Below are 26,003 nucleotides of genomic sequence, written 5' to 3'. Positions count from 1 at the left end.
TCTCATCAGGGAGCTTGGAAGGAGCTCCTGCTTCTGTGAAGGGCTGCTTTCTACCTCCTACCAAACGTAAAGAACACTGGCCATTACGATGGGACTCTGGGGCACCTGGATTAGAACAAACTGCTCAGAGAAGGAACTCTTTCTCAGCTTTCATGGCCCAACTGGGGGCCATAGATACTCTGAATGGAGCCCTGGAGCAGGAGGGACTAAAAGCTGCTCAGAAACCAGAATGAACACAGAAAATGGAAATAAAAGGAGTGATTCACTAGACCAACCAGAGTTTAAAATGCTCCAAAGCCAAGAAACAGCCCCTTCCATTCCTAGCTCTCGAAATTCTCCCATGATCATGTCCGTGGTCAGGACCTGTTTCTAATAAAAGAACGGAGTCAAGGTCACCACCAGTTCAGAGGGCGATACTGGGAGGGGCAGAATCAGGCTGGATTGGATTTGTGAAATGCGTAGGGCTCTCAAAGCACCAGAGACGGCCTTAGAAAAGCTGCACAAGAGCTTTTAACTTGAAAGTAACCAGGAGTTCAGAGAGGCACATAATTAAAACCAAACCCCTTTGACCAAGTCTAAACTAAAATTGTGGCTCTGGAAAGCTGGGCCCCAGGGAAAGGAATGAGACCCAGTCACGTGTCAGCTGCCAAGACTGAGGCAAGCGTAGCCGAGTCCTTTGGAGTTGGGCCTGACCCCACAGTGATGGGAAAGACCTCCCACTTACATTTTCCCTGACGAGGGACGGAGCAGCAGGAACGTTTCACGTCTGTTCTTGTGCTCTGGCGGGGCCGGGGGCACAGTCGGAGCTATTCTGGGGGCCTCAGGGGACCAGCCTGTCCCGTCGGGTTCTCAGACTGACGACGGGTGAGCAAGCCAGGGACTATGGATTTTCAGGGCTATGCAAACCCAGTTACGACGGAGTTAATGTAAACAATGTAACTTTGTGATTCAAGGAGGTTAAAACCCATTCTGGTTTCCTAGGTGTGTCTGAGAGACGAGAATGGCCCCCAACCTGGGAGAGTCCCCTGTCCGCAGCTCTGAACAGGCCTGTCCAGGTCCATATTGCTCCACTGACACGTCTGGGCACCCAGCACAACTTGGAAATACACATGGGGGGGGGGGCGGTGGCGCAACAAACACTTTCAAGATTTACGCAAACGTGTGACAGTAGAGGATGGTGATGAGGCCACAGCAGGTGTTTTTCCCACATCTGAAACAGGAATATTTCCTAATATCGTCAAGTTTTCAGTGGTATTAGTTTTCTACCACTGCCGTAACAAATTAGCACAAAACTTAGCGGCTCAAGCGTCCCCTTATTATCACCGAGTGTTGTCAGGAGTCCAGCTGGCCCCACTGGGTTCCCTGCTCAGGTGTCTGCTGGCGGGGCCGTCATCAGAGGCCCTGGGGAGCGTGTGCTTCCTGCTCACTCAGGTGCTGGCAGGGCCCCGCCTCTGTGCTCTCAGGCCCGTGTCCCTGCTGCCTGTGATACAGCAACGGTACACGGATGCCTCTCCATGCTTCGGGTTTCTCTGGCTTCCCCGTCACCTGCTGAGAAAGGGCGCTGCTTTTCCGGGTGCACGTGATGAGACCAGGCCCACCTGGACAAACAACAGTCCCGGGAGGGCACGCTCAGCGAATGTACGGGCTCCGGGGATGAGGCCGAGACGTCGCAGGGGAGCATGTTAGAAAGTCCCACAAACACAGGCTTCCCCTTAGAGAACACGCATTCTCTCTGACCTATAACTTTGTCACGGAAGAAACAGCCACGTGCACGGCACTCGCTGTGATCACACGTGGTGATCACTCACTAGGCTTAGAACGACGCTGGTGGCACCGACTCGCTGGGACAGGGCACCACGTGCCCAGGTGCATGGGGACAGCACCCCCCATATAGTGCACAATGGTGGTGAGTGACAGACGGACGTCATGTGATACTCCTGATCCGTCTGTACCAATTACATCAGGAAAGTCAAGAAACACCGAGCTTCCATCCAGCTGACGTTTCTCATCGCCAGACTGTGGCCGCCCTGGCAATTCAACGTGGTGTGCAGAAGAGAGGTGACGGAATGCCAGCCACATATTCTAGGGGAGAAATCATTAAATTACAGAAACAGACACGTCTCCTGTGGTATCTACAGGTCGTGCTACCTAAATGTCATCGGTGCCAGCATTTCCTGTTATGATCTCAGCTAATTACTTCTCTCTGCCTCAGTATCGTCGTGGGTAAAATGAGAGCAAACGGTACTGTGTGTAACGCTGTCGAAAAGGCCCCACGAGACAGCAGAGGTAGGCGGTGGGATGGCAGCCGGCACGTGGTGGGCGTCTGTAGATACAGCCGCTGCCATTACCGCACTTGCACTTTCCATCCCCTCTTGTCCCTGCTGGTGGCCGGGCTGTGGCTGTAAGAGGGACAAGCTCACACGACGCGTCGGCATCGAGGGCAGGGCTGGATTATTGCGGCTTCGATCCGCCAGGCTAATTCCTACCTACCCGTCCCGCCCTGCTGCCTGGTGGCACGTTCTCCCCGTAACTAACCTTGTGGCGCTGACTCTGAAAGTCTGTACGAAGACGTGACGACGAAGAGGTTCAATCCAGACACACAAGCACCTCTGCCCCTCAGGGCCCGGCTCCCGGCACCGTGTGGCCACAGCAGGAGCTGGTCTTGGGGCTGAGATGAGCACTAACGCCCAGTCGTGACCGATCACCAGCCACTGCACAGTGAGCAACAGGAGCAAAAGGCGCTGAAACAGCCACAGGCAGGCAGATAAAAGCCACCTCGGGCTGCTTCCCTTTGCTCTTCTGACTATAATTAATTGCCGGCTCACTCAAATATTAAGACACTGAGAAAAAGAAGGACAAAAATATGGGGACATCTTCAAAGTTGGAAAACCCACCCCTGATCACATGACGGGTTATGTACTGAAAATAAAAATAAAGCTAGGAAACCTCACCTCTCAACACAACTGAGCCCGAGCTGGCCCCCTAAGCTTCTGTATTCCTGGAGAAACTCATCACCATGACAGAGTTGACGAGACGCCTCCAAACAAGCAAACATCAGACCTCGTGTCCCCTGAGTGGGATCCCAGTGGTGAGCACACAGGGACAGCCCTGGGGAGAGGCCGAGTGCTGCCCGCTGCTGTTACCCCGCTTACTCTTAGGGGCACCCCCCCAAGACAGGCTCACCACTCCCATGGCGTCATCACAACTGCCAGCCCATAATTCTCTCCTGAGCTTCAGACCCTATGGACATCGCTGTCTGAATGTCCTCAGGCACCTCTGACTCGACACGTCTAAAAGCGAGGCCATTTCCCCACTCGACACCCTTTTTGCCTCCTGCATTTGCCAATTAAGTGCCGTCATGCCACTTCTTACCAAGTCCCCCAGACCCGAGACTAAAGAATGGCTGCTTACTGACTTTTTTTTGAGGGGAGTTAAAAAAAAACCCCTCACACACTAGTGGTTTTAATTAGAGAGAAAAGATGGTTAACAGATTGCATCCTTAATTAACATCATTCACCCAAATGTTTCTCATTCCACAACAACAGATTCTGAAATGCAGTACAAGTGAGTTCCAGATGGGTGGTGCCCAGATGCAGTGTGAGACGTGCAGGGATGAGAGGACACACGAGAGGCCGTGCAGGCTGCCCCGGGAGCAGAGGGGACGTCACCTGACTGTCCCTGAGGCCCCGGGCTGTGTGGCCTCCTATCCTGAGAGCAGCAACCCTTCCCCACGCAGCTGCTTGTGGCCTGTAGCGGATTGGTCTGTACTGTAGGGCCGTGGCTGATTGATCTGTAGGGCTGTTTACCAAACAAAACACACAGGTCAACTGTCCCTTTATTTACATTAATGGCTCGCGTGAGAAGATCATGTGGGGTCTCCGTATTTTCTGTTGCGATGGTGGTCCTGCAGAAGGAGCAATCCAGAGTAAGTGGGGAAATGCTACTGACGCGGGTCATGGATGCAGGTCAAACCCTACTATCGGAGACAATAGGATTGAAACTCGGTCAGTGCAATGAAACTCGGTCTCATTGAAAGATTCCCAGGCTTCAGCTGATAACTCACTTCAAGACTATTCAACATAACACACATCAACCGAGCACTGCAAGGTGGACATTCCCGGGCATTTCATCTTTGGATATGCCCTGCATTGAACAGTATTTTGTAAACTAGCAAACAGTCACTGAGACTATTGACCAATGACTACCTGGCTCTTGCTTTCAAGACGATTTAAAGACGTAAGCCATCTAAACTGACTAGTTTGAGTTACTAGAATCTATGGGGCTGAGACTCAACAATACACACAGCGCTTGGAACTCAAGAGCTGGAGGTGTGTGACGTGTCTGTATGCGGTTCACAGCTACTGTCGTTACTGCCTCGGCTGCTGGGAAATTCGATCAAAGGAGGCGTCTGGATTGACCGTGAACTCAGCACCCTGTGCAGTTGCTCAGGACGAGAACAGAACCTTCAGACTCATGAACAGGCTGTGTGGTTCCCGACAGAACCCGGAGGGAAGCTGGAAGTCGCTCCCCAAGCCAGAAGGCGGAGGGGAGAAGATCTGTCACTCAGGGAGCGCCCCAAGTTTTGGAGACAAAAGAGGTGTGACCCAGGATGAACCTAGCGTGAACGCCAACAGAATTGTTTAGAAAAAACCGATTTCGCTCTTTAGGGTCAAAAGATTGAAACAGCAGGATGGGGGCGGACAGCTGGAATGGCCACTGTGGTGGGGCCTGGGGGCCGAGACCCAAAGGACGGACGGTGCGTGTTTGGCTTATGGAGACGGGTGAACGTCAGAAACCATGTTTCACAGCATAATTTTGTGTTCAGAGAATGAAAAGTATCATGTCTGCAACACAAACCGGAGGACGGGAGTAAGTCTTGGCCACTGAGGACTCGCCCGTCGTCCGCCCCCCACAGGGAAGTGCGGTTTCACTGCGAGGGTTGCCCTGCGTGGCTGGGGGCCAGCGCTGCCTCTGACATCACGGAACGTCAGGCTTTCCCAACCAGCACAGAAGCACTCACGCACACACGGCAACTTTAGGAGCGTTAGATGCCGCTGGCAGTTTAAAAGCGGAGGGATGAGGAGACAGTTTCGGCTTTCTGGGGACTGAAAAGTCATCGTGCTGTTTCTTGTCTCGAGTTAAAAATAAGGCCTGTTGACCTGTAGTTTATAGATTGCCCTTGCTGCTCCCTGAGCCTCTGACTAAGGGACAGTGTCCCCATGTGAACAGCCATGATTTTCACATTCCCTTTGAGAACGTTTTCCTTATACGGAAGCATCTGATATTCAGCCCCTTTAACAGAGTAAGGAAAAAAACGGTCAACTTTCATCCGTTGGCTCAGCGTCCCCACTGCTTCGAGGAGCCCGCCCAGAGGAGGCCACACCTCTTTAACTGCAGCCGCCAGCACAGAAGTGCGTCACAAGTCACAGAAGTCTGGATGAGGACAGCAAGAGCTTTCTGATCTCAGCGAGCCTCACACAGACGCCCCGGCACCCTCAGGGAAGGCTGGAGCCCCTGCAGCCACCAGGTCTCGGGTCCTGCGGCTCGTCCGCCCCGGCTCCATCTGAGAACAGCCGCCCGTTCCCTCCCTGGTCCGCACACACAGCCTTCCTCCCTCCTGCAATGTCAGCTTCCTGGGTCCCCATCATGTCTGCCTCTGGGCCTCCCACAGCTACCCAAACTCTTTCCTGTCACCTTGGACCCTCACCCTTTGTCCTTAACCTTCGGCATCCTGACATGAACGCCAGTGCTGTTGATGGATACGGGTTTGGAGTCACAGAGACGTGACTGCTGAGGGGGCTGGGTAAGCGCCTCATGCACCTCAGTTTCCCCCAGGTGACACGCAGACAGCAGTGCCCACCTTTCCAAAGCGAAAGGCCCGGCCAGGCTGGGCATCATGGGTGTGACGCTCTCGTTTGTACTGGCGTTGGACCGTTGGGAACACTGTGTCTGGCCTGTCCTCCAGCGACGCCAGGTTACAAGGCAGGGACGGCGACCCCATGTGCCTATAAGCGAGCAGCAGCTGGTCATCAGCCGGCCCAGCAGGCCCATGATCACAGCACGGGACCCAGCGCTTTGAGAGCACACTGACCAAAGGACGGGTGGGGCTGCTGTGCCGTCTCAGGAGTTGCACCTCAGTCACAAGTGACACATGGGAACCAACACTCTCTATGGCAGCCTCCAGCCACCTGGACACTGGACGGCAGTCACAGTAAGGCTGCAGTGACCCACAGCCACTGACCACTAAAAGGGGAGCAGTCTTATAAAGCCACCCAAGCTTCAGTTTCCTGCTGTCCAAACTCTCAATCTCTGTCCCACTCACTGTGGCCTCTGTCTAAACGTGGGGAGGGGGAGGGTGGGCAGCTAGGACGGAGACAGAAGAAAGGGGACCCAACTCTAAAGGGGGAACGGCTGCCACTGCACAGGCTTTGCTGAGAGCTCACCAGGTACCACACACGCAGCTCAGGGGGCTGTGCTCAGTGTGAACAAATGTCGCCAAGGGGCACTGAGGGAAGCGGGAGGGGACCCAAGGGATACAGTAATGGAGGAAAAAGGATCCGTTTTGTGAGCCTCGGCGGGTTGCCACCAAGAAATACCCACCAGCCCCGGGGGAGGCATTCTGTGGCTTCCAGGAAAGACCGGCACCAGCCGATGTGAAGGAGCAGGTCCCCGGGGCCCAGTGGGGGACAGGCACGTCAGAGCCCTCTCAGTCCTCCCACAGAGGGGCTCATGAATGAAACACCTTAATAACCAAGTTCCTCTGATATTCTGGTAAGCAAACACCCCCCACTGTTGCCCCAGGACAACAACCAACAGGCCGCACTCCGAATTCCACTCCAGTAACTTACACACGAGAAAGCCCGTGAAAAAGACATGAAACAGCGCAGGGCCCAAGTCTGTCCGTGTTCCGCGCGGGTTTTCCCCGCACAGCTCCCAAACTCAGGCGCGGTCACCGCCCGCCTGTGTTCCCTGAGGAGCTGCCACCTCCCCACTACCTCCTGGGAGCAGCTCCTGCTTCGGTCCGTCCAGGGAGACACGAAACCGGAAACGAACACCCACAGGCAGAATCACCCTGCAGAGAGCGGGTAACCCCTGCGCAGCCGGTGGCGACGGCTGGGGCGGCTGCCTGGGCTTCTTAAGCACGTTTCCTGGCGACCCAGGAGCAAGTGCAAGTGTCACGCTCTTGCTCGCGCCTGTTCCGCGGGCGCACACAGGCAGAGGCTCTCTCCCTCCCACACACGGACACGCGAAACTTGCAGGGCACTGAAGGTTGGCGCACATAGTTCCACGGCCGTTTGGGAGCTTTTTTTCTTAAAACACAGCCCTGACCCATAAAACGCAGGAAAGGGGGCAACTAAAAATAGCCGCGACGTTAAGGAAAGGCGGTGAGACCCAGTGACAGGACTCTCAGGCCGCCCTGTGCCGGGTCTGCCGCAGCTGAAAGCCACACAAGCGGCACCGCCACTGGGGAGGCGCCCAGGCCCCGCGGCCCGGTCCCCCCGCTGCGCTCCCGCCGCCACCTGCCGCACGGCTGTGCCCCGGAAACAAAGCGCTTACTCGGAGCGTCCTGGCGGCCGCGGACGGGGACGCCGGCGGGGACTCGGCCTGGGACTTCCGAGTCCGCGGGAAGTCCTTACTGCGGGCAAACAGGGACGACATGTTCCTTCGCGGCTGCGCGCCCAGGACGCCCCTGCCGGCGGCGTCCACACTCGCTCCTCCGCAGTGAGCGCAAGACGGCTCCGCACCGAGCTAAATAGAGCGCGGAAGCCGCCCCGAAAGTGACAGCCTGCGCTCTGGGCCAGTCGGCGCGGAGGAGGCGGAGAGGCGTGGTCCCTGTCGGCTCAGCTCCGCGGCCCGCGCGCGGCCCCAGCCCACGGCCGGCCGGCGAGCGCTGTGCGGAGACCGAGACCTCGCTTCTCCCACAAGGACACTGCTCCCCAGTAACTCCTGGGCCTGGGATCCCGATGACACAGATTAAATCCAGAGGAAAGGCGGCCTTGGACCCTCGGAGGCAAACCCGGGAACAACTCCTTGCTCCAGAGGGGAGAACGGGCTCCCTCGGGGAACCTGCGTCTTCCCTGAGCTTGACTGCAGGGGGCTGGACGGGTTTGCAAAGTAAAAAACAAATGAGAATAAGGAGCCAAGGGTTTAGGAAGAAGCAGTCTGAAAAGTCAGGTTTGCTCAAGTCCTCAGCAGAGCTGCTTAGCAGGGAAACAGTCACACATGTCCCCTCCCTCCTCTGCTTGCTGACATTCCAAATCCTGTTTGCTCAGTGAGGAGGGCTGGAGAGGTGCCCAGGGCAAAGATTCGCTTTCAGCTCACAGGGTTCCACTTGGAGGAGGAAAACCAGCTGGTCAGCCTCTAGGAATACGCCCCAGGGGGACTCTGGGGGGCTGCTCGTGGGGGGCTGCTCGTGAGTTCTCTGAGCGCCTCTCCAGTTATGAGCCGGGGCGTCTGAGCTTCCAGGTCTCTTAAGTAACAAAGCCCAGACAACACATCCAGGCCCTTAAGTCCCATTTAGGGGCCTGCCATTCCTGCTGCAAGGCTGGGAGCCAGCAAATCGAAGAAGCTTGGGCCCCTGCAAAGGGGGCGCTCCTTACAGCAGACACACAGCTGACCCGAGTTCTCTAAGGCCACAACCAGGGAGACGGGAAAGGGTGCGAGGAGGCAGGGTCAGACCTGAAGAGGCAACAGACAGCAGGGGCAGCAGCAACAGGACTGGGTCACCCACAGGGGACGTTAAGAATTAAAAAGAAAGGAACCTACTTGCTTAGTGTTGAGGGATTTGGGGATTTTGGCCTTAGCTGGGAAGCCTTCCGTCACCTTCTGCACTGTGTCCGCACCACTGCACTCCCCGCCCCAGCGCTTCTGGCCCAAAGCCTTCTAAGCCGGCGGTGTACCCCGAAATAACAAGTCCCTTCCGTCGGGGCTCTTGGGGACCCTATCCTGCCCCCTTTCCCACATGAAATTTACACTTTTCCCTTCCAATCTTCCCAGCATGCCACTCTTTCCCTTCTAACTGTCTTGGTATCTTCCTTAGTCTTACGACCAATCTTGTGAAATTAAATCAAGGGAAGTGATCAGTTACTTGGGGATTGTTCTGAGTACAGGCTGAGAGAGCTTATAAAGAAGGGGTCCTGATTCATTCCTTACCTAAAAACTTCTTAAGATCCCACCCCAAACCAGAGTCCGTTGCCGGGGTTCAGAGGAGGGCACTGCATTCTGGATCCTGCCCGCACAGCTAACCTCCTGTGCTAAGTGAGCTTTTGTCTAGCAGAGCTTGTCACTCACAGGGACAGGCTGACGGAACCTGGACGGGAGACTCTGCACCCAGGTGACACTGTCCCTCACAGATCAGTGGCCTCTGACCTGTTTCTGGAAGGTTTACAGTGAAGGCCGGTTGCTCCCCGTGCCTCCTGCCTTTCATGCCGTCTCACGCCTACATCCAGAGCCTGCTGACAATGGAAACTTACATTTTACTAATACATTCTTTCACGGGCCCTCTCACCCAGGCTCAAGCATAACTGTTATCTCACAGACGTGGAAACCAAAGTCCCGAAAGGCTCCCAACATGGCAAACACATGCCTGAGGAAGAAGGCCAGGCTGATCGAGGTAAAGGGCCTGAAAACATCCACTCCTCAAATCCTGCACGAAGATTCTGGGCTTGTGGGACATTCCAGGCACATCCCAGAAATACAGGAACCAGTAAGTTCTCCAGAAAGTTACATCGATGTTCTTGCCTTTTTTTTTTTTTTTTTTAATTGGGGAATATTGGGGGACAGTGTGTTTCTCCAGGGCCCATCAGCTCCAAGTCATTGTCCTTCAATCTAGTTGTGGATGGCACAGCTCAGCTCCAAGTCCAGTCGCTGTTTTCAATCTTTAGTTGCAGGGGGCGCAGCCCACCATCCCATGTGGGAATTTAACTGGCAACCTTGTTGTCGAGAGCTCGCGCTCTAACCAGCTGAGCCGTCCAGCCACCCCCGACGTTCTTGCTTTTGTTCACTCGGTCTTTCCACCATTTTCTTCCACCAGCCGACAAGCACTTACAGTCTCCTTTCTCAGGAGAGAGGACACGAAAGTGTCCTTCGCATGCTGGTGGGAACAAACTCGGTCACAGCCTGTGCCTTTAGCTACACACAGTCGCTTTCCAGGTGGGACAGTTCAGGTCCAGTGCCACCCAAGTGAGGGATCCAGGCATTAAACAACCCCCGCTGGCCCCTCCCAGGTGAGGTACTGACCCAGAACACACACTGCAGCTCCCAGGGTCTCTGCTCAGAGACAACCAGCTCGGAGGGACTGAGCAGGAGGCGTTTCCCAGCTGAGGAGCAGTCTGTCCTAAGGCTCAGTCACCAAAGAGCCTGGCAAGGGACATCTCAGGGGCAGACTTCGGGGGGAGGGGGAAACCCATGCCCTGAAAGTTGAAGCCTCAGGAACCAGCGAAGGGGAAGGGATTATCGAGGCCCTTTCAGAGAACATTCTGTGGACCTGTCCCAGAACTGGTTTACGAGTTTAGTGTTTTCAATTAAATTTAAATGTAGCAACAGCTAAAAAAGGCAAACCCAAGTGGGAGCTGCCTCCTTTTGATGTGGGAACCTGTGCAGCCTCCCCCCTCACCAGGCAGAATGAGCAGCAAAGCTGGGGGGCAGAGAGGCGTGGTGAGACACAGGGACACTGGCTGTCACAGTGGCTGGACAGTACCAGTGGGGTGGGGGCTGCGGTGTCCGGCTGCACTGCAGACCCAGGTGACGGGGGTGGCCCAGCCCAGTGTCCACGGGCCCTGGGGATGTGGGGGGCACTTGACCTGAGCAGCAGCAGCATCAGGGCTCAGCCAGGCTTTCCGGATTGGCTCAGAGTAGCCCAGGGCTCTCTCCAGAGCTTCCACGGCTGGTTAAACAGTGCTGAGGAGCTGGAAAGACTACAACTCTCCTGAAACTTTCTTAAAACTGTAAATATTGAGTAGAGCTAACAGTTATCTAGAAAAGTTGTTTATCTCAATACAGTTGTTTAAGTCTCGTTTTCTTAACCACATTTTATAGCACCAGATACTACTTATATTCTAACCTTTAAAATAAATGAATTTAGCACCCAGAGATGTTTCTGATATTTACGTTGTGCTTATCCTCTGGGTGTTGGGCAAAGCAAGCTACCATCTGGTGGCAACATGCCGAAAATTTAGGCTCAGTGTTTGGGAACAACAAGCTTTAAAGATGAAACCTGCAACTTCGAGCCATAAAACCAGACAGACAACCATCAGAAGCTACAAGTGGTAGAAACCTACAAAAATAAATTACAAACGCATGGGTTCAGAAATTCTACTTTAAGTTCAAGTTTCTAAACTGTCATCAACTTGATTTATTTTTTTCATATTTGGGTAATTTTCTTTAAAGCCCACAAATGAGGCCGGGTGCTCCATCAGGTCGTCAGAAAAGGGGCACTTCCTTCCATTCCTGCCCCCAAGGCCAGAGTGAAGGTGAGAAATTACCACGTTTCCCTCCGCTGATGTGGGAGCTGTGGGTTCTGTTTCTTACTTCTGTGACTTTAGTGGTTACTCTCGCATGTAACACGTATTTCAATACGTTTTTTCTTTAAAAGTCTAGGAGGTTAATCAGCATCTTCTCCGCTTAGAACGAGGAGCCATTTTTATTGCTAGATTTTAGATCCAGTTTCTTAAACATGAAAGAAAAAACACAAGCTTCATGGCCATATTTTATCACTTCTCGTTTCCCGCATCCCACTTCTTTCTGTGCTTCTTTCTCTTTTGGCCAAAGAGCCTCCTGCAGACCAGCGTCCTACAATCTGCAGGGCTTGGGGGGCGCGCAGCCCTCCAGACCCTGAAAACGCCGTGATTTTGCTCACGGACCAGAACTGCGGCCTCACACTTGTTTTCTTCCCACAGTGCTCTGCGGACACCACTTTGCTTTCCGGCTTCCGTGGCTGCCAGAGGCCCCGCCAACGGGACCTCCCTCTCGGTGTGGAGTGTGTCTTTTTGCGGCATTTCCGTTTTCTGTCCTCGGTGGCCTACAATCCCCATGGAAATGACCATTAGCCATGGTGTACCTACCCTGCTTTGCACTTGGTGGGGTTCTCTACCTAAGGACACCTGCCTTCATTTCTGGACAAGTTCTTGGCTGCAGTTTTTATTCCTCTTATCGCCTCTTTTTCATTCTTTCTCTTGTCTCCTTTGCAAGTCCTGGAGACGTAGGTTAGCTCTCCCCAGGTTGTCACGTCTTCTCTGTCTCAGCTGCATTCTGCAAGTCTGTCCCCGCGATGCTGGGACTCGCACACTCGCTGCTGGGCTGTAAGAAGTGTGTCCGCAGACAGGGCGGCCTCTGTCACTTCCTTCCAGGACTTCACGGGGCCCTTCCCCACCTTCCTCTGGGTCTCCCCGCTGTGCTCGTTATTCCTGTGCGGAATCGAACACCTTTGTCTGGGGGGCTCTTAACTAATTTTAAAGCCTCTTTCAAGAGGCTTTTAGATTGTTCTAGTATCTTGTTTCTGAGGTATAAATTCTCTCATTTGTTGGGTCAGTGACCTGAGTGCTTTTCAGTCATAAATTATACGGATTCTGCCGTATTTTGAGGACTCAGCTCCTATGAGAGCTTTAAATGTGAGCACCTGTCTCGATACGGCCGCTCCAGACCCCGCAGCTCAGACCTGACAGAGCGCCGGCCCCAAGCCAGGCCCGAGGCTGACAGCTCAGGTCCTCTGACCCGGGCAGCTGGCCAGGGCCCTTCCAGCGGCCCGGGGCTGAGCCGTGCCGGGTCCCCGTGCTTCCCGCTCGCTCCCGCCTGCGCGTCACAGTGGTACCACTGGGATGAGCTGAACCAACGCCGGCCCCCTTGCAGACAGGCAGCTCGCGTGCTCCTGGATCCCTGCGGGGTACACAGCACCCTGGCCAAACCCCCGGCCCCAGCTGCCTGGCCGCATTCATAGCCCCCACCACAGGACTTGTCCCCACACTACTGGCCCAAAGAGACTTCCTTTCTTGTTTCTAAGAACGACTGTACCTAAAACTGCTGGAAAAAGCACTTGCCCATCATTTCTGTTTGGGAACCAGGGGACTCAGTGTCCTCACTCTGCCATCCTGACCTCGGGTCTGACAGTGGCTTCCGCTTTTGAGGTGACAGTGGTTCAAGTCTCCTGACCTCACCGGTCTCTAAACGGGGCCGACGTGCCTCACTCACTCGCAGCCACTGCAGGACCCCCCCATGGGTCCCAAGCGTCTGGACCGGAATGAACAACAGATGTTCTGGAGGCAGGTGCTCTGAGGAGGCGAGAGACCTGGGACAGCAGACACCATCTCAGCCTTGTGTACAGACTCCCGGTGGTTCCCACATGTGGCACCAAACCGAGCAACGGACGAGGGTGCATGCCACGGCGCCCGCAGGGCCTGTGACGCGCCACCAGCCTGCGGGAAGCCGGTGATCTGGGCACTCAGCTGAGTCACTGTTCAGCTGAGGTCACGCATGCCCTTTGGCACCCAGGTTTTCATGGATAAAGTAAGGGAGTTGGGCTAGAATAGCTTCTAAAGTACCTTCCAGAAATAATTTTCCGTGACCTCAACAGTCTGGTACTTTACGAGCATGCTGAGTCCTCTGTTCTGCAGTTTGCTGAGCAAATACCTTGCGGGTACAGGAGAGAGCCCAGCAGGCCTGGGCTCACGCCCTCGTCCCATCACCGCTCTGCAAAGGAGCAGCTTGGCGCCTGGTGGCTGGGGGGCTTCTGTGTGGCCGCAGACACAATCTGAGTTTTAAATAGAAAAAAGCAAACCAACCCAGACCCTCAACAAAAACCCTACACACAAGTCCTAGACCCAACAAAAGGAAGGTGTGCCACTGAGCGCTGAGAAAACAAAAGCAGACCTCAGGCTGAGCAGATCAATGTGCAGACAGACAAAGGCAAGCGGGTGGTTTCCGGATGGGACCTGACCCTGCAGTCGGCAGGCAGAGACGCAGCGCAGGGAAGAGAGCGAGGGAAGACCGAGTGAAACCGGGGAGGACGATAAAGAATTTGAAACCCGTCGGGACAAGGAGAACTCAAGGATTCGCACACAATTTGTTTTTTTCCGACACTGCAGGTGGGAAGGATTGGAGACCTCAGTGCAGGTGACACCCTGCGCTCACTGAGAAACGCACTCTGCCTGGTTCCCACCAGGCTCCCCGAGCTTTCAGAGCAAGCCTTCACCTTCTGTAACTTTGTAACTCTGTGTTTTACACAAGTCACAGGGGCTCATTAAAGAAAATTCAGAAAATAAACAAAAGTAACAAAAAGTCAGTCCTATTTACTGTCGCTGTAGAAACAAGCACTGTTTGTTCATTCAGTAACATTGTATCACAAGCACTGACCCACTTACTACATGCTCCTTGTAGCTCATTTTTAAATGGTGGCCTCTAGCCCCAGCCTGTCCCAAGAAGACACCCTAAGTGGCCAGTAGTCAGAAATGGGCATGCAAACTGTGATGCCCAGAATTCTACTTCCCAGATGAGTCATCGCCTGTAACGCAGGTTCTTTCCAAATCCCCACTGTTACGAAAAGCTAAGCTCACTGGCTGTTCTCCAGTGGTGCCTAATAAACAGCCTTGCACACAAAGGCACTCAGTGTTTACTGAATGAATGAATGAATGAATGAATGAATGAATGAATGAATGTTTCCACAGCTACATCTAATCCGTAATGTACCCTGTGACCAAAGCTTTTGTTTCTTTTTCATATTTCAGACTGTGTCTTAGAGACAGAGTTCCATAAATGAAAATCCAAAATCATTTCAATTTGGGGCATTTAATAATTTGGCAATTCACGTTCCAAAAAGGAAGTATTAATCTGTATTCCCAACAGTAAAATACGAGAAGCCCCAGTTCACTACACTCTCAGCTCAGTAAACTGGGCATTATCTTTTCAAAATCTTTGCCTATTTTGGTTGGTGAAAAAAATGCTACTTCACTTCTAGCTTCATTGAGAATACTAGTGAGGTCACATACTTCCCCTTGTGTGTGTTAACTACTTGTCTATTTGGAAATTGCTTCTGATAATCATTTTTAACAATCATTATCTAAATCAAAGTTACTCCTTGACCTGCAGTAATAACACGCTTTCATGAAGCAGATCCTCAAGGAGCCTAAACACATGGCCGGAGCGCCTTCTGCCGACACCGTCTGCAGCGAGCTCTCATTGCTCGGGGAGTGGCGGCGCTCGGTGCCCGACTCGCCCGCACACTTATCTGTTACACACTTCGGTTTCATTTGTGTTATTTTTCTGGGGTGATGACGTAACTGACAAGGGGAGAGCTGGGAGGAAGGTGCCCGTCTTCTCCTCCACGTCGGGTGAAATACCAAACCCTGCTGAATCTTCATATTTCTTAAATCTCTCCAATTCGATCCACACCCGGCATCAGAAAGCTAGCTCATTAGTTTTCACCTGGACTCTAGCAGGTGAAAAATTGCTCTCCAGGTGTAGAGAGCGAGGACAGAGAATGGGAACCAGAAAGGTCGGGTCAGAACGACTTCGTGTTCCTGGCACGAGACGCACCACCCCACCTGTGTGCTCTCCTGTCCCAGTGGAAGAAACATGCTGCTCTGGTCTCAGGGAGCCCAACGCATCACCGGCACGGCCGCGGCCCTCGGTCTTCTAATTCTGCTCTTGTCTCGGTCTCACCAGTCCTGTGCGTCAGCACCATCTCCGAGGCAGTGACTCCCAAACACATGCTTTCCGGCTCTCTCCTCTCCCATGACAGCTGTTCCTGTGTATCTCACTTGGGGGTCTCCCCACCCAAATGCAAGCGCTGTGAGGGGTAGGACACTGTCCCCCTTACACACGTCTGTGTTCCCAACACACAACAGTGGGGGACTAACAAGTATTTGTTGACTGAACAAATGCATGCTGCTGCATCACGAAAGCCTTGCTGAATGGGCCTGGCTGTCGTGATGGCCTCTGAGAGCCTGGCTCTCTGCGGGCGAAGTGTGCATTTCTGGAGGACAGGAAGGAGCAGGCTGGCTCCCAGCCCCGCGGGGGCCAGTTACGCCTGCTCTTCATGATGCCCCACGCGAGACCTCAGCAGCCCCTGAGCACCATAACTCTAGGACAGTGTCTGCCCAACGTGCCCGGGTAGCCAGACAGGGCATTCCAACCCGCCCGGGCTCTAAGTCTGACAGTCCCGGAGAGACTCATAAGTTGCCCACACAACATTTGCTAGTTTTCTCCCAGAGACCAGAGGTCACCAGTGTCCTTGGAGACTTCTTGGACATGTCGTGCCTTTGGCGAACCTTTATTCTACAGAAAGAGCCGGGTTAAAAAAAATAAAAATAAAAAAGAGCTGGGTTTTGTGTCCTTGGCACAGAATCAGCTATGCTGACCCCATTCGGTTCCCATACTGATATGAGTCTTTACTGGGACATGTTACTGTCAACTTTCACCACTTTTTCTCCTGAGAGTGGTCCAAGGGCCAGAATTTAGCTTCTCTTTCCAAAAGACAGTTTCCCCTTAACTACGGTGTTTCCCCAAAAATAAGACCTAGCTAGACCATCAGCTCTAATGCGTCTTTTGGAGCAAACATTAATATAAAACCCAGTAGTATATTATTATTATGTTATATTGTATTATATTGTATTATATTGTATTATGTTGTATTATATTGTATTATATTGTATTGTATTATATTATATTATATAAGACCTGGTCTTATAGTAAGATGAGACTGGGTCTTATATTAATTTTTGCTCCAAAAGATGCATTAGAGCTGATTGTCCAGCTAGGTTTTATTTTTGGGGAAACATGGTACCATTTCAAGTAAGCCCAGGGTCACAGTTTTGAAGATTTCTGCCACGGCCTCTGTAAATCCCCCAGATTCTTCCTGCATATTCTGCAGACTGAAAGCTAACAAGGCAAAAGGACCAATAAACTCTCATGTAATCTACTCCAACTAAGGAATTCAAATGACAACCAGCAGTTCAGTGAATGACAGCAATTAAGACTCTCTGACAGGCCCCCTCCCAAGAGTCTGTGAGCCTTAAAGGCAGACAGTCCCAGCCCTCGTCTGCAGAAAGTGCTGATTTATCCCCAGACGGCAACTTTAGCTAACCTCAGAGACAGGTCTTGGGAGGTCAGAGCTTGGACAGGATCAGATGGGAAAAGCACACGGGGACAGGCTGGGAGAACCAACCAAGTGGAGACAGCCCGAGCGACCAGGGGAAAAGGACAGAGCTTGTCCCCCTCACGTCTTCACTCAGGAAGAGTCACAGCTTGACCCAACTCACCAATGCTTTTCCAGGAGAACTAGCACATAACTCACCCCCACCCCCCAAGAATCAGAGGGATTGGGAAAACACTGAATTACCAGAGAAGTACCTGGATCAGAGAAAGCCAATGTTTAGAGCCATGTGGGCAGCAGAAAATTTCTCCATCAGTCACCGGACAGGCTGGCACACTGTGGCCTGGTCTGCAGGCCGAATCTGGCCCCCAGCCTGCTTTTGTGAATAAAGTTTTATTGGAACACAGCCACGCACCTGACTGACACTGCTATGGCTGCTTCCCACTAGGACAGCAGAGCTGAGGACGTGGGAGGACTCTGTGACCCGCACAGCAGAAAACAGGCACCGTCAGGCCCTTTCCAGGTCTGCTGAGCCCGACCTACAGACTATGTGCCAAAGACAGGACCAGGCTGGCCCTGCTACCCCGTCCCCCCCAACACACACCCGCCCGCCCCGGCCTCGGAAGGGCTGAGTTTTGAGTGCTGAGCCCCGACAGCCAGCAGGGGGCCGGCACCGGACACTGGAGAAAGCAGACACTTGGCTCTGTTATCACAAACAGCCCATGACCCCCCCGTGTGACAGTCACCTCTGAAAGTCCCCCATGCCTAAGGAGACACCATGACATGGTTTATTTCGTTATACGCTACCCAAACATGTTATTTTCCTCTTAAAATGCTTCTATCACCTGGAAACATTTCAGAACTATGGCAAGAGCTATAAGCTCCAAGACCATATTAAGTATTTGAGTTTGAGCTATTAATTTGCCAGTGGGTTTTTAAAAGGTCCCTCCTTTCTTTAGTAGTCATAATAGTGGTGTAGTTTAAGGCGTAAGCATTCAGGCTGTAAGAAACCAAAAACACGCTAAAGCCTAAGAAGTCCAGTGGCGTTCCAAGCTCTCAGCCTGTGCAGGGACACCTGTGTGGTGTGTGCCTTAAAGCGTCATGTGTGGATACGACACTGTGCTTTTTCTGCGAAAGAAATTTGTGTTGCTAAACGGCTGCCGTCTGCTCCTTGAACTTGCCTGATTGAAAACTGAGCTGGTTTGGAAACAGTGACCATCATCTTATGTTTTCACCCGAACCACCCGAGCTTTCAGGCCCCACCAGACAACACTCTGAAGGCCACCTCTGTCAGGGCCTCACCCCAGTGTCGCCCGGCAAACCTGCCGACGGCCTACTTGCTGCAAAGGAGCTGCGAAGCCCACATGCAGCCTTTCCCGGGAATCGCGGGCCAGGACTCTGACATTAGCTAAACCGAAGCCATGGTTAGCGCGCTCCAGACACGCCAGCATCAGAAGAAATGAGCACTTTGTGACTAAGGCGACCGGAGACCCCGCGGGAGGAGAGGTCCCTGCGGGCGGCCCCAGTCAGGCCTCACAGTCCGGCTGCCTCCACAGAGGAAGGAAGCCAACGCTTTGAAGACAGCCTGAGACTGTCATCAGGGTAATGAGGGGACTCAGGGGCACTCAGCTTGAAACCATCCCTTTCTTAACAATGTCATTAGTGGGTCTTGAACATGTTGGAAAAAAAAACAAAAAACAAACCTTAGGAAATATTTCAGCAGAAGTTCACCAGCATGTTAAACCACAATTTCTTCGGAGTGGTATGACTCTGAACAATTTTTTCTTGTTCTTTACACCAGAAAGAATCTCCTGCATAACACACATTTTCAAACTCCCTACCCCAACCTCTACTATCCTGAAATGAAACTCATAGATATAAAACTTAGCTAAAGTTAAAAAAAAATCAGTAACAAAATAGGAAGAAACACAAGGAAAATAACTTGTACCGAGATATGTGTTTCACTGTGGAAACTCTTGGGCCAATAATACCAGAAGGCACACAAAGCAGTCGGGGACTTGGGCCATCACAGAACCTTCCAGAAGGCGGGTGGCGGCCCCACCCTGGAGGACGTGCTATGCGATGTGCACACGAGCCACCATGGATGAGGGAAGTGAGGGGCAGGGTTTCCTCAATTTACATGGTGGGTGAATTTTTAGAACCTCCCTCTGCCAACAAAATGTGAATTTATACATAAAATCAAGTTTGGTTTCGGACTCACATAATAGAGAGCTGCCCCTGTGTGACTGTTCAGGGAGACGGTCAGTAGTGCAGCCAGCCACCGGACAGCTGAGGACAGGCCCAGGAGGACACCCCCCACCGCGGTGACCCGGAAGGGACCCCAGGAATTCTTACAGCCCCCTCCAGAGACAGCCCTGCTGCTTCATACTTTTCTGTACTTCATGTTTTCTACCACAAACTATGTCACCTTTATAATCATGAGAAAAGTTCCAGCCGAGTTTCAAGCTCATCAGTGTCTCTCCAACAAAGACACGTAAGGTCACAGGTCACCAACACAACTACCACCTTGAAGGCAGCAGGAGGCAGAAGGAAGACACCGGAAGACGAAGAAAGATCCCGTGGTTAACTGTACTGTCCTTGGTGGTTGATAAACCTTCCACAACCTGGGATAAGATGTCTGAGCAAAGCCCAAACAGAGAAGGTGAAAATCAGTTTATTCTCTCTTGAGAAAGCTTTCTGACTAAAACAGAATTCACTGATGTAAGGGACAGTGGGCCCAAAAACTACAGGGTCTCAAAGGAACAGATGTGAGGTTTAATGACTGAGATTTCCTTGGCAACAGCACGACCTAAAATTAATCGAGTCCTTAAAAGGAAGATGCCAAGAGAAACTGCTCTAAGATGGTCTGTGCAACTTGGGGTGTGGAAGGCGCGGGCGGGAGCGGGGGGGGGGGGGGGGGCGGGCACCAGAGAAGCAGGGGACCTGCAGCATTTCACAAACTGCAAGAGCAAAAGCACAGCGCAGGGGACCGTCGGGGCAGATGTGCGGTCACCCCCTGGAGACATCGGGACACGGGTGGAAGACGGGCTCCCACACTCGCTGCCGGCTGCCACTTCTCATCAGTCTCCTTCCCGGACGACCCACTGCCATCGCCCATGCAAACCAGGAACGCCTGAGCTCCCAGACGCTGCTTGTACCAAATCTATCCCAAAAAGCACGATTATATTATGAGAGTCCTCAGAGCTCTCAGAACCCTCCCCCCGCCCCACAAGCTGCCCACCCCCTTCTTATCTGGCTAAAGATGAAGAGGCTGAGGGAGGAAAATCTATAATTTACTCTCTGTTCACTCAACTAAATGGAAGAGAGGCTTGCTTTAAAGAAGATTCTGTTGTACGGAACACCGTGAAACACGTTATTTTACTGGGTGCATAACAGCACACCTCCCTGGTCTCTAACCACCTCCCTGGTCTCTAACCGTCCTGCCCCCTCCATCTCAGGGCGGTCTAGTCAGGACATACCTTACCATATTAGGCAATCGGGACCCAGAGAGCCGGGAGGCAACTGTCCTGGGACTTTACCTAAAAGGACAACAGCGCAGAGCCAGCCCGGGGGGAGGGGACAGAAAATCTCAGGGCCCCCAGCAAAGGGGCTCTGTGAGATTATGAAACAAGATTAAAAAACACTGCTGGGGGGTAGGGGGTGAAAGATGCAGCAAACAGCCAGAAGCAAAGTTGTGCAAAATTAGAGCACATAGGAAAAAGCGCTAGTGTTTACTTAAAGGAAGAGTGAGGGTGTGGGGGGATAGTAAAAACTCATGGCACCGCAGCTGCTGGGACACCTGCACAGAAACAGAAATGGGGGGAAGTGGAGGCAGCCTGACTGGGTCACAGGCTCGGGGCTCCGTCCTCTCCACTCACTTCTTCTCTCCCACCTTTAAAATTTGCTTCTCAGGACCCAGTGGGCACATTTTCGGGACCCTAACATATGTTGGAGGGGCCTGGGCCATGTGTCTGATTCACCAAGTGACCCATTCCTTATGGATCAACTAATAAGTAACGTCAGTCACACGAGTCTAAGGTCAGCGGAAGAGCTCCAAGGTCAGCTCTTGGTGCTGTCAGGACCTGGCGAGCAGCTGGTGCAACCTGCCTCGCCTTGACCATTAAACGCATGAAGTCACTGCGCCTGACACTGTCGAGAGAACACTGGACGGCACCCCACTTCCCAGGTGAGGGACCCGGATGGAGCGCAGACAGGTGGTGAGCTGAGCCTTTGCCGGGGGTCCAGCTCCAGGCCGTGCACTTGACCTGTCCATGCCGCTGCTTGTCCCCACGGCTGGTCACCTAAGACACACGGCCCACGCCGAGACCCAGCAGAGGGCCGTGCAGCCGCCACGGACGGGACACAGCTGTGCCCTGGCAGTGCTCAGCCTCTGGCCGCAGCTGCTGTCTCTGAAATGGTCTCCTCCAGCTCTGAAACTCTCTGTCGTCGTGGCCTCCCAGCCACCAGAGCTCACCAGGCTTTAGGGCACGACAGCACCAGGGAGCCTGTTACGTGCAGCTGAGCTGCGGGAATCAGGCTGAGCCAATGCAGGGCGTCCTGAGCGACGTGCTGTGACAGGGGTCTGGCGAGCTCCGGGGCTTCCCAGGCCCAAGACAGGGTTTGCAGAGGGGCAGTCAGAGGGCACTGGGGGCCACCGGCTCCCCCACACCAGGCTAAGCAGACCTCATGGGGCGTGTGCCTACACAAGCTGAGAAAAACAGGAAAACAACAAGAAAATGACCTACTGCCCGTGTGCGTGTGGTTCATTTGTGTTTGGGGAAAAGAGGGAAGCTGCATTTACACTCTCAGAGCTGAGCACTTGGACCAGCCGGCACCCCACTGGCTCTTCGCTCGGGTGTCCAGGGCTCTGTCCTGGGGCCGCGTCTCGGCCTACACCCACTGTCGTGATCTCATCCAGTCCGTCGCTTCAGCTGCCCTCTGTGCATTTGCTGACCTCAGTGTGGACCTGCCACCTGAGCTCCAGACTCCCGCCTCTAACGCCTCTTGCCCTTCCCACGTGGACGTCAGTCAGGCACATTAAATCTAACACCCTAAACCCAAAACCAAACGCCTGCTCTCTCACCACGTCTACTCCCACACGCTTCTCCATCTCAGTTCACGAAAACGCCGTCCTTCCAGGCGCCTGACGGAGGAGCTGTGGTGTCAGCGTTGACCCCCGTTTTCCTCATGAGCCACCAGTCCAGCTGCAAACCTGCTGGTTCCAACTTCAGATCCCCCAACACTGGTCCCCAGGCGCCGCTGGCCCCAGCCACCGTCAGTCCTCCCGGGACCATCAGCACAGACTCCTGACTGGGGCCTCCACGCCCACCCACACCCCCTTAGAGTAAGTTGTCGGAGGAGAAAGACTCGCCCTCTGAAACCAAAGTGTCGTCACTCACTCTTGGCTCTGACTTCACAATGGTTACCACTCATTCAGATTGGAGCCCCTTGGGGTCACGGTGGCCTGCCTGCCACACGCGTGTCCTCAGCACACCAGGCACGCTCCTGCCTGCGTCTCTGTAGCGGCTGTTCCCCTGCCCACAGGCAGCACGCAGGTCCACCTCACCCCCCGGCCAGGCTCAGACCCCAGCAAGGCCTGTTCCAACCACCCTGCTTCTGACGCCCACCCTGTCCCACCCACTGAACCCTCACAGCCAGAGCAGGCTCTGAACTTGTTCTTCAAGAGACGTCACTCCCCTCAAGCAGTTGTGAGCTCTGACTCCAAGCCTGCTTCCCCCGGGCCCAGAGACGCAGGGCAGCCCCTGGCAGGCCGTCACGTCCCTGAATACTGAACTTCTCTGGGCCCGTTTCCTTAACTGTAAAACAAGGTCCCTAACCCCAGTTATGTCCAAATTCCCCAAAGCTGGGGGACAAGTAACTTCACTACTGTGGACGGGTCCTCACAGTCCCTCTACGGCAAAAGCACGCTGCCTACTGGCCGCTCCTTAGCCCCACTCTGCTTCTTCACCAACGTCTGTCTGCTGGCCACTTGTGCCCTCTAGTGATGCATCTAGTGACACAGCAGAGGCAAGAGTTGAACAGACAAAACACATCAGAAGGGGCCCCGGCCATGATGTGGGCAGGAGTGGGCGGCCCGGTGGCCAGCAGTGGGCAGCATGCTGAACCTCTGAAACCAGCCTTGTGCAGACACCATCGGCACAGAAGACTCCCCAGTACAAAGGGTTTTCAGGTACGATGTGAACAACCTGCCTCCTTAGCCAGCCAGGGGCAGGCTGAGACCTCCGAGACGTACACACCTGGTGCACCCAGCTGAGCACGTGGCTTTAAGCACGTGGCTTTAAGCACATCCGCCAAGAAGAGGCAAAGACCCCACACTCCACACTCAGGGCCAGTCTCACTGGTTCATGGATTTGCCACAGGGACGGGATCTGACAAAACCACGCTTACGCGGGAATTACGCAAACTGCCAGCCTTCGCAGCATCACGTGTTGGTGTCACCACTACAGACATTCATGGCTGGTCTTCCCTCTATCACGTAATCGATAGCACACGTCAGGGCCATCCCTGCCTTAAATCTTATCTGCAGAAAAGTGCTGGCGACATGTTCCCAGCTACGTGCACAAACAGAAGAAATGAATTTCAACGATGTCTACAGGGAAATCGTGTCGCCCTTCCCTTTCTTCCCAGGATTTCAAAGTCCTTTACACAACCCAGCGACACTCTCCCGAGAGGGAGAAAGCAGACCGACAGGCCCTGCAGCTGTGCAGGAGACCACAGGGTGTGGGAAACGGAGGGCCTCGTCCCGGCCCCACTCACAGCGCAGGGCAGACAGCGGCACAGCTGCCACCCGCCACACCGCACACAGCACGTCTGCCCCCACCCGCCCCGCTCTGCTCTCTCTCCCACTGAAACTGTGTGCACATGAGCAAGCCGAGCCAAGGACACGCCTCGCTGGCCTGTCACTTACCAGTGCTTCTGTCACCTCTTCAGACCCATCAGTTTCATCTTCCTGAAAAGGAAGGAAACCAGAGGGCACAGTCAGACATCCCTGACAGCCATGGGGACAGCCTGCCACTTACATACCCTGAACCTGTCACCCAGGGCCGCAGGGGCTGACAGACGAGGGACGTGGCTGCTGCTGCTGCTTCAACAGCCGCACATGCAGACAGCTCGGATGTCACCTGCCGTCACAGTGTCAACCGCACCACAGCTGGGGGAGGGGCACCTTTAAGACCAACACACTTTATTTCATCTCCGTCAGCAGTCTGTTTGGTCCTCAACAGTGAAATACTTTATCGCGAGCGCAGTCTCTAACAGGTGACAATTACTGACATTTCTTGTCTAATTTTCAAAGGAGTCGCTGGAAGCAGCGGCTTGTGATCACCGGCCACTTGATTTTTAAACACAGTGACAGAGCTGGGTGACAGGGGTGTAGACTGAGCATGAGGTAAAGTGACAAGCGTGTTTGCAGCCAGTGAGCACTTGACTTTAAAGCGGGGAAATCCGTTTTACATTATTCCTCCCTTTTTTACCCCAAAAGAGTGAAACTGAGTCAGAGGAACGTGGTTACTTCCGGTGGCGCTGCTAAAACTTTCGGCTCCCTGCTTACGGGGGCACGCGGCTGCGGGACTTTCCGGGAACAAGGGGGTACTGCTGATCCCCATTTGCTGCTGTGGCTGGATGTCAGATTCCCCTCCTCACGAGTCACGTCCTGAGCTCCTACTATGTGCCTGGTGTGCTCCGGGCCCTGGGCACCCAGTAGGAGCACCCAGACAGGCCCCCCACAGCAGTCGTTCTCCTTCCCTGCCCCATCAGTGCCCCTGACACCTGCAGCCCGTGCCACGTGGGGGACTCCCCGTGAGCTCCACACAACGGAGGCAGCCCAGGCTCCGAGGCCGCCCCAGCACAGACGGCCACTCACATCCTTTGTCCAGAAGTTGATGCCCGTGCCCCTGCGGCGCTCCCTGGGCCGCCTCCGCTCGCGGACCGACAGTCTGCTGGAAGACGGGTCGCCCACGTCGGCTTCCTCGCCCTCTGCTGGAGAAGAAGCAGCATGAACACTACGATCGGCACATGGGGGGCAGGGGGGGGGCTGTGCTTCTGGAACTCTACACACCGTTTCTGTCCATTTCTTTCGCCTCCGAGGTCTCAGAATCGGGGGCTGGTGATCTGCTCGGCTGCAGCAGGTGGGAGCAGGCAGAGACAGAGGGTCTTGGTGTGGAAGGGGACACTGGTGTCGTGGGTTTGTCTGGCTGAGCTGGACACCTCAGGTGACGATGCACAGGCTGGAAGGAAGGCACAGGCGAGGTTGGAGGGGTCACATCCAGCAGAGGACAGCACCGCAGGCTTACTGAAATGGGCCTTTTCTGCATCAAGAGGCTTATTAGCAGTTAAGTGCTCAGTCCTGAGCTGGACTAAAGCCAGCCAGTCAGTCAGACAGTCAGTCAGTCAAATGGTCGGTCAGCCAGCCAGTCAGCCAGCCAAAGGGGAAGCAGCTTCTGCGCTCGTATTCTGATGACACCAGGAAAATTATCCCTGACCTCATTGATAAAAATTCCTTTGATTTTGGAATGAAAATAGGAAAGATGATGATGACTTTTTAAGATGGAGAGTTAAAAGGCAAAGCTTACATAGGAAAGCAGAAAGCTCAGGGACATGAAAAACAACAGACTTATCTGACAACACAGACCAAATCTGAGCATTCTGCCCATTTCTGAGCTCTCCGACTTGCCCCAACGGGCTTATCGGAACCCTCGAAGAGCTCCCATTTCCCCTGTGAATGTTTTCTTCCCCCTGAGAGTTAGGACAGAGAACCTGACAATAAGTCTTAACTTGGTTTACTGAAGATGCAGAGACAGAAATTCTTACTACCTGCTGAGATTGCATTTTGCTTATAAGTGATAAGGGCAGAAGCACTAAAACAGAGTCAGTTTTGGTGTCAGACAGAACCTGGTCCAAA

At 53.6% G+C, this 26,003-nt stretch overlaps 1 protein-coding gene across 1 annotated transcript in view; it reads right to left on the bottom strand.

Annotated features, from left to right (window-relative positions):
• Window positions 1–26,003, bottom strand: part of PPP1R12B (protein phosphatase 1 regulatory subunit 12B) — a 102,341-nt gene that overhangs the window by 22,164 nt on the left and 54,174 nt on the right. Inside the window, 3 exon segments of the mRNA XM_074317136.1 lie at window positions 24,012–24,053; window positions 24,966–25,078; window positions 25,161–25,329. Of these exon segments, the coding sequence (XP_074173237.1) occupies window positions 24,012–24,053; window positions 24,966–25,078; window positions 25,161–25,329 (324 nt within the window).

The sequence above is a fragment of the Rhinolophus sinicus genome, linkage group LG12 (assembly GCF_036562045.2).
Source record: "Rhinolophus sinicus isolate RSC01 linkage group LG12, ASM3656204v1, whole genome shotgun sequence".
Taxonomy (NCBI): Eukaryota; Metazoa; Chordata; class Mammalia; order Chiroptera; family Rhinolophidae; genus Rhinolophus; species Rhinolophus sinicus.
This window is presented reverse-complemented; position numbering and strand designations above follow the sequence as displayed.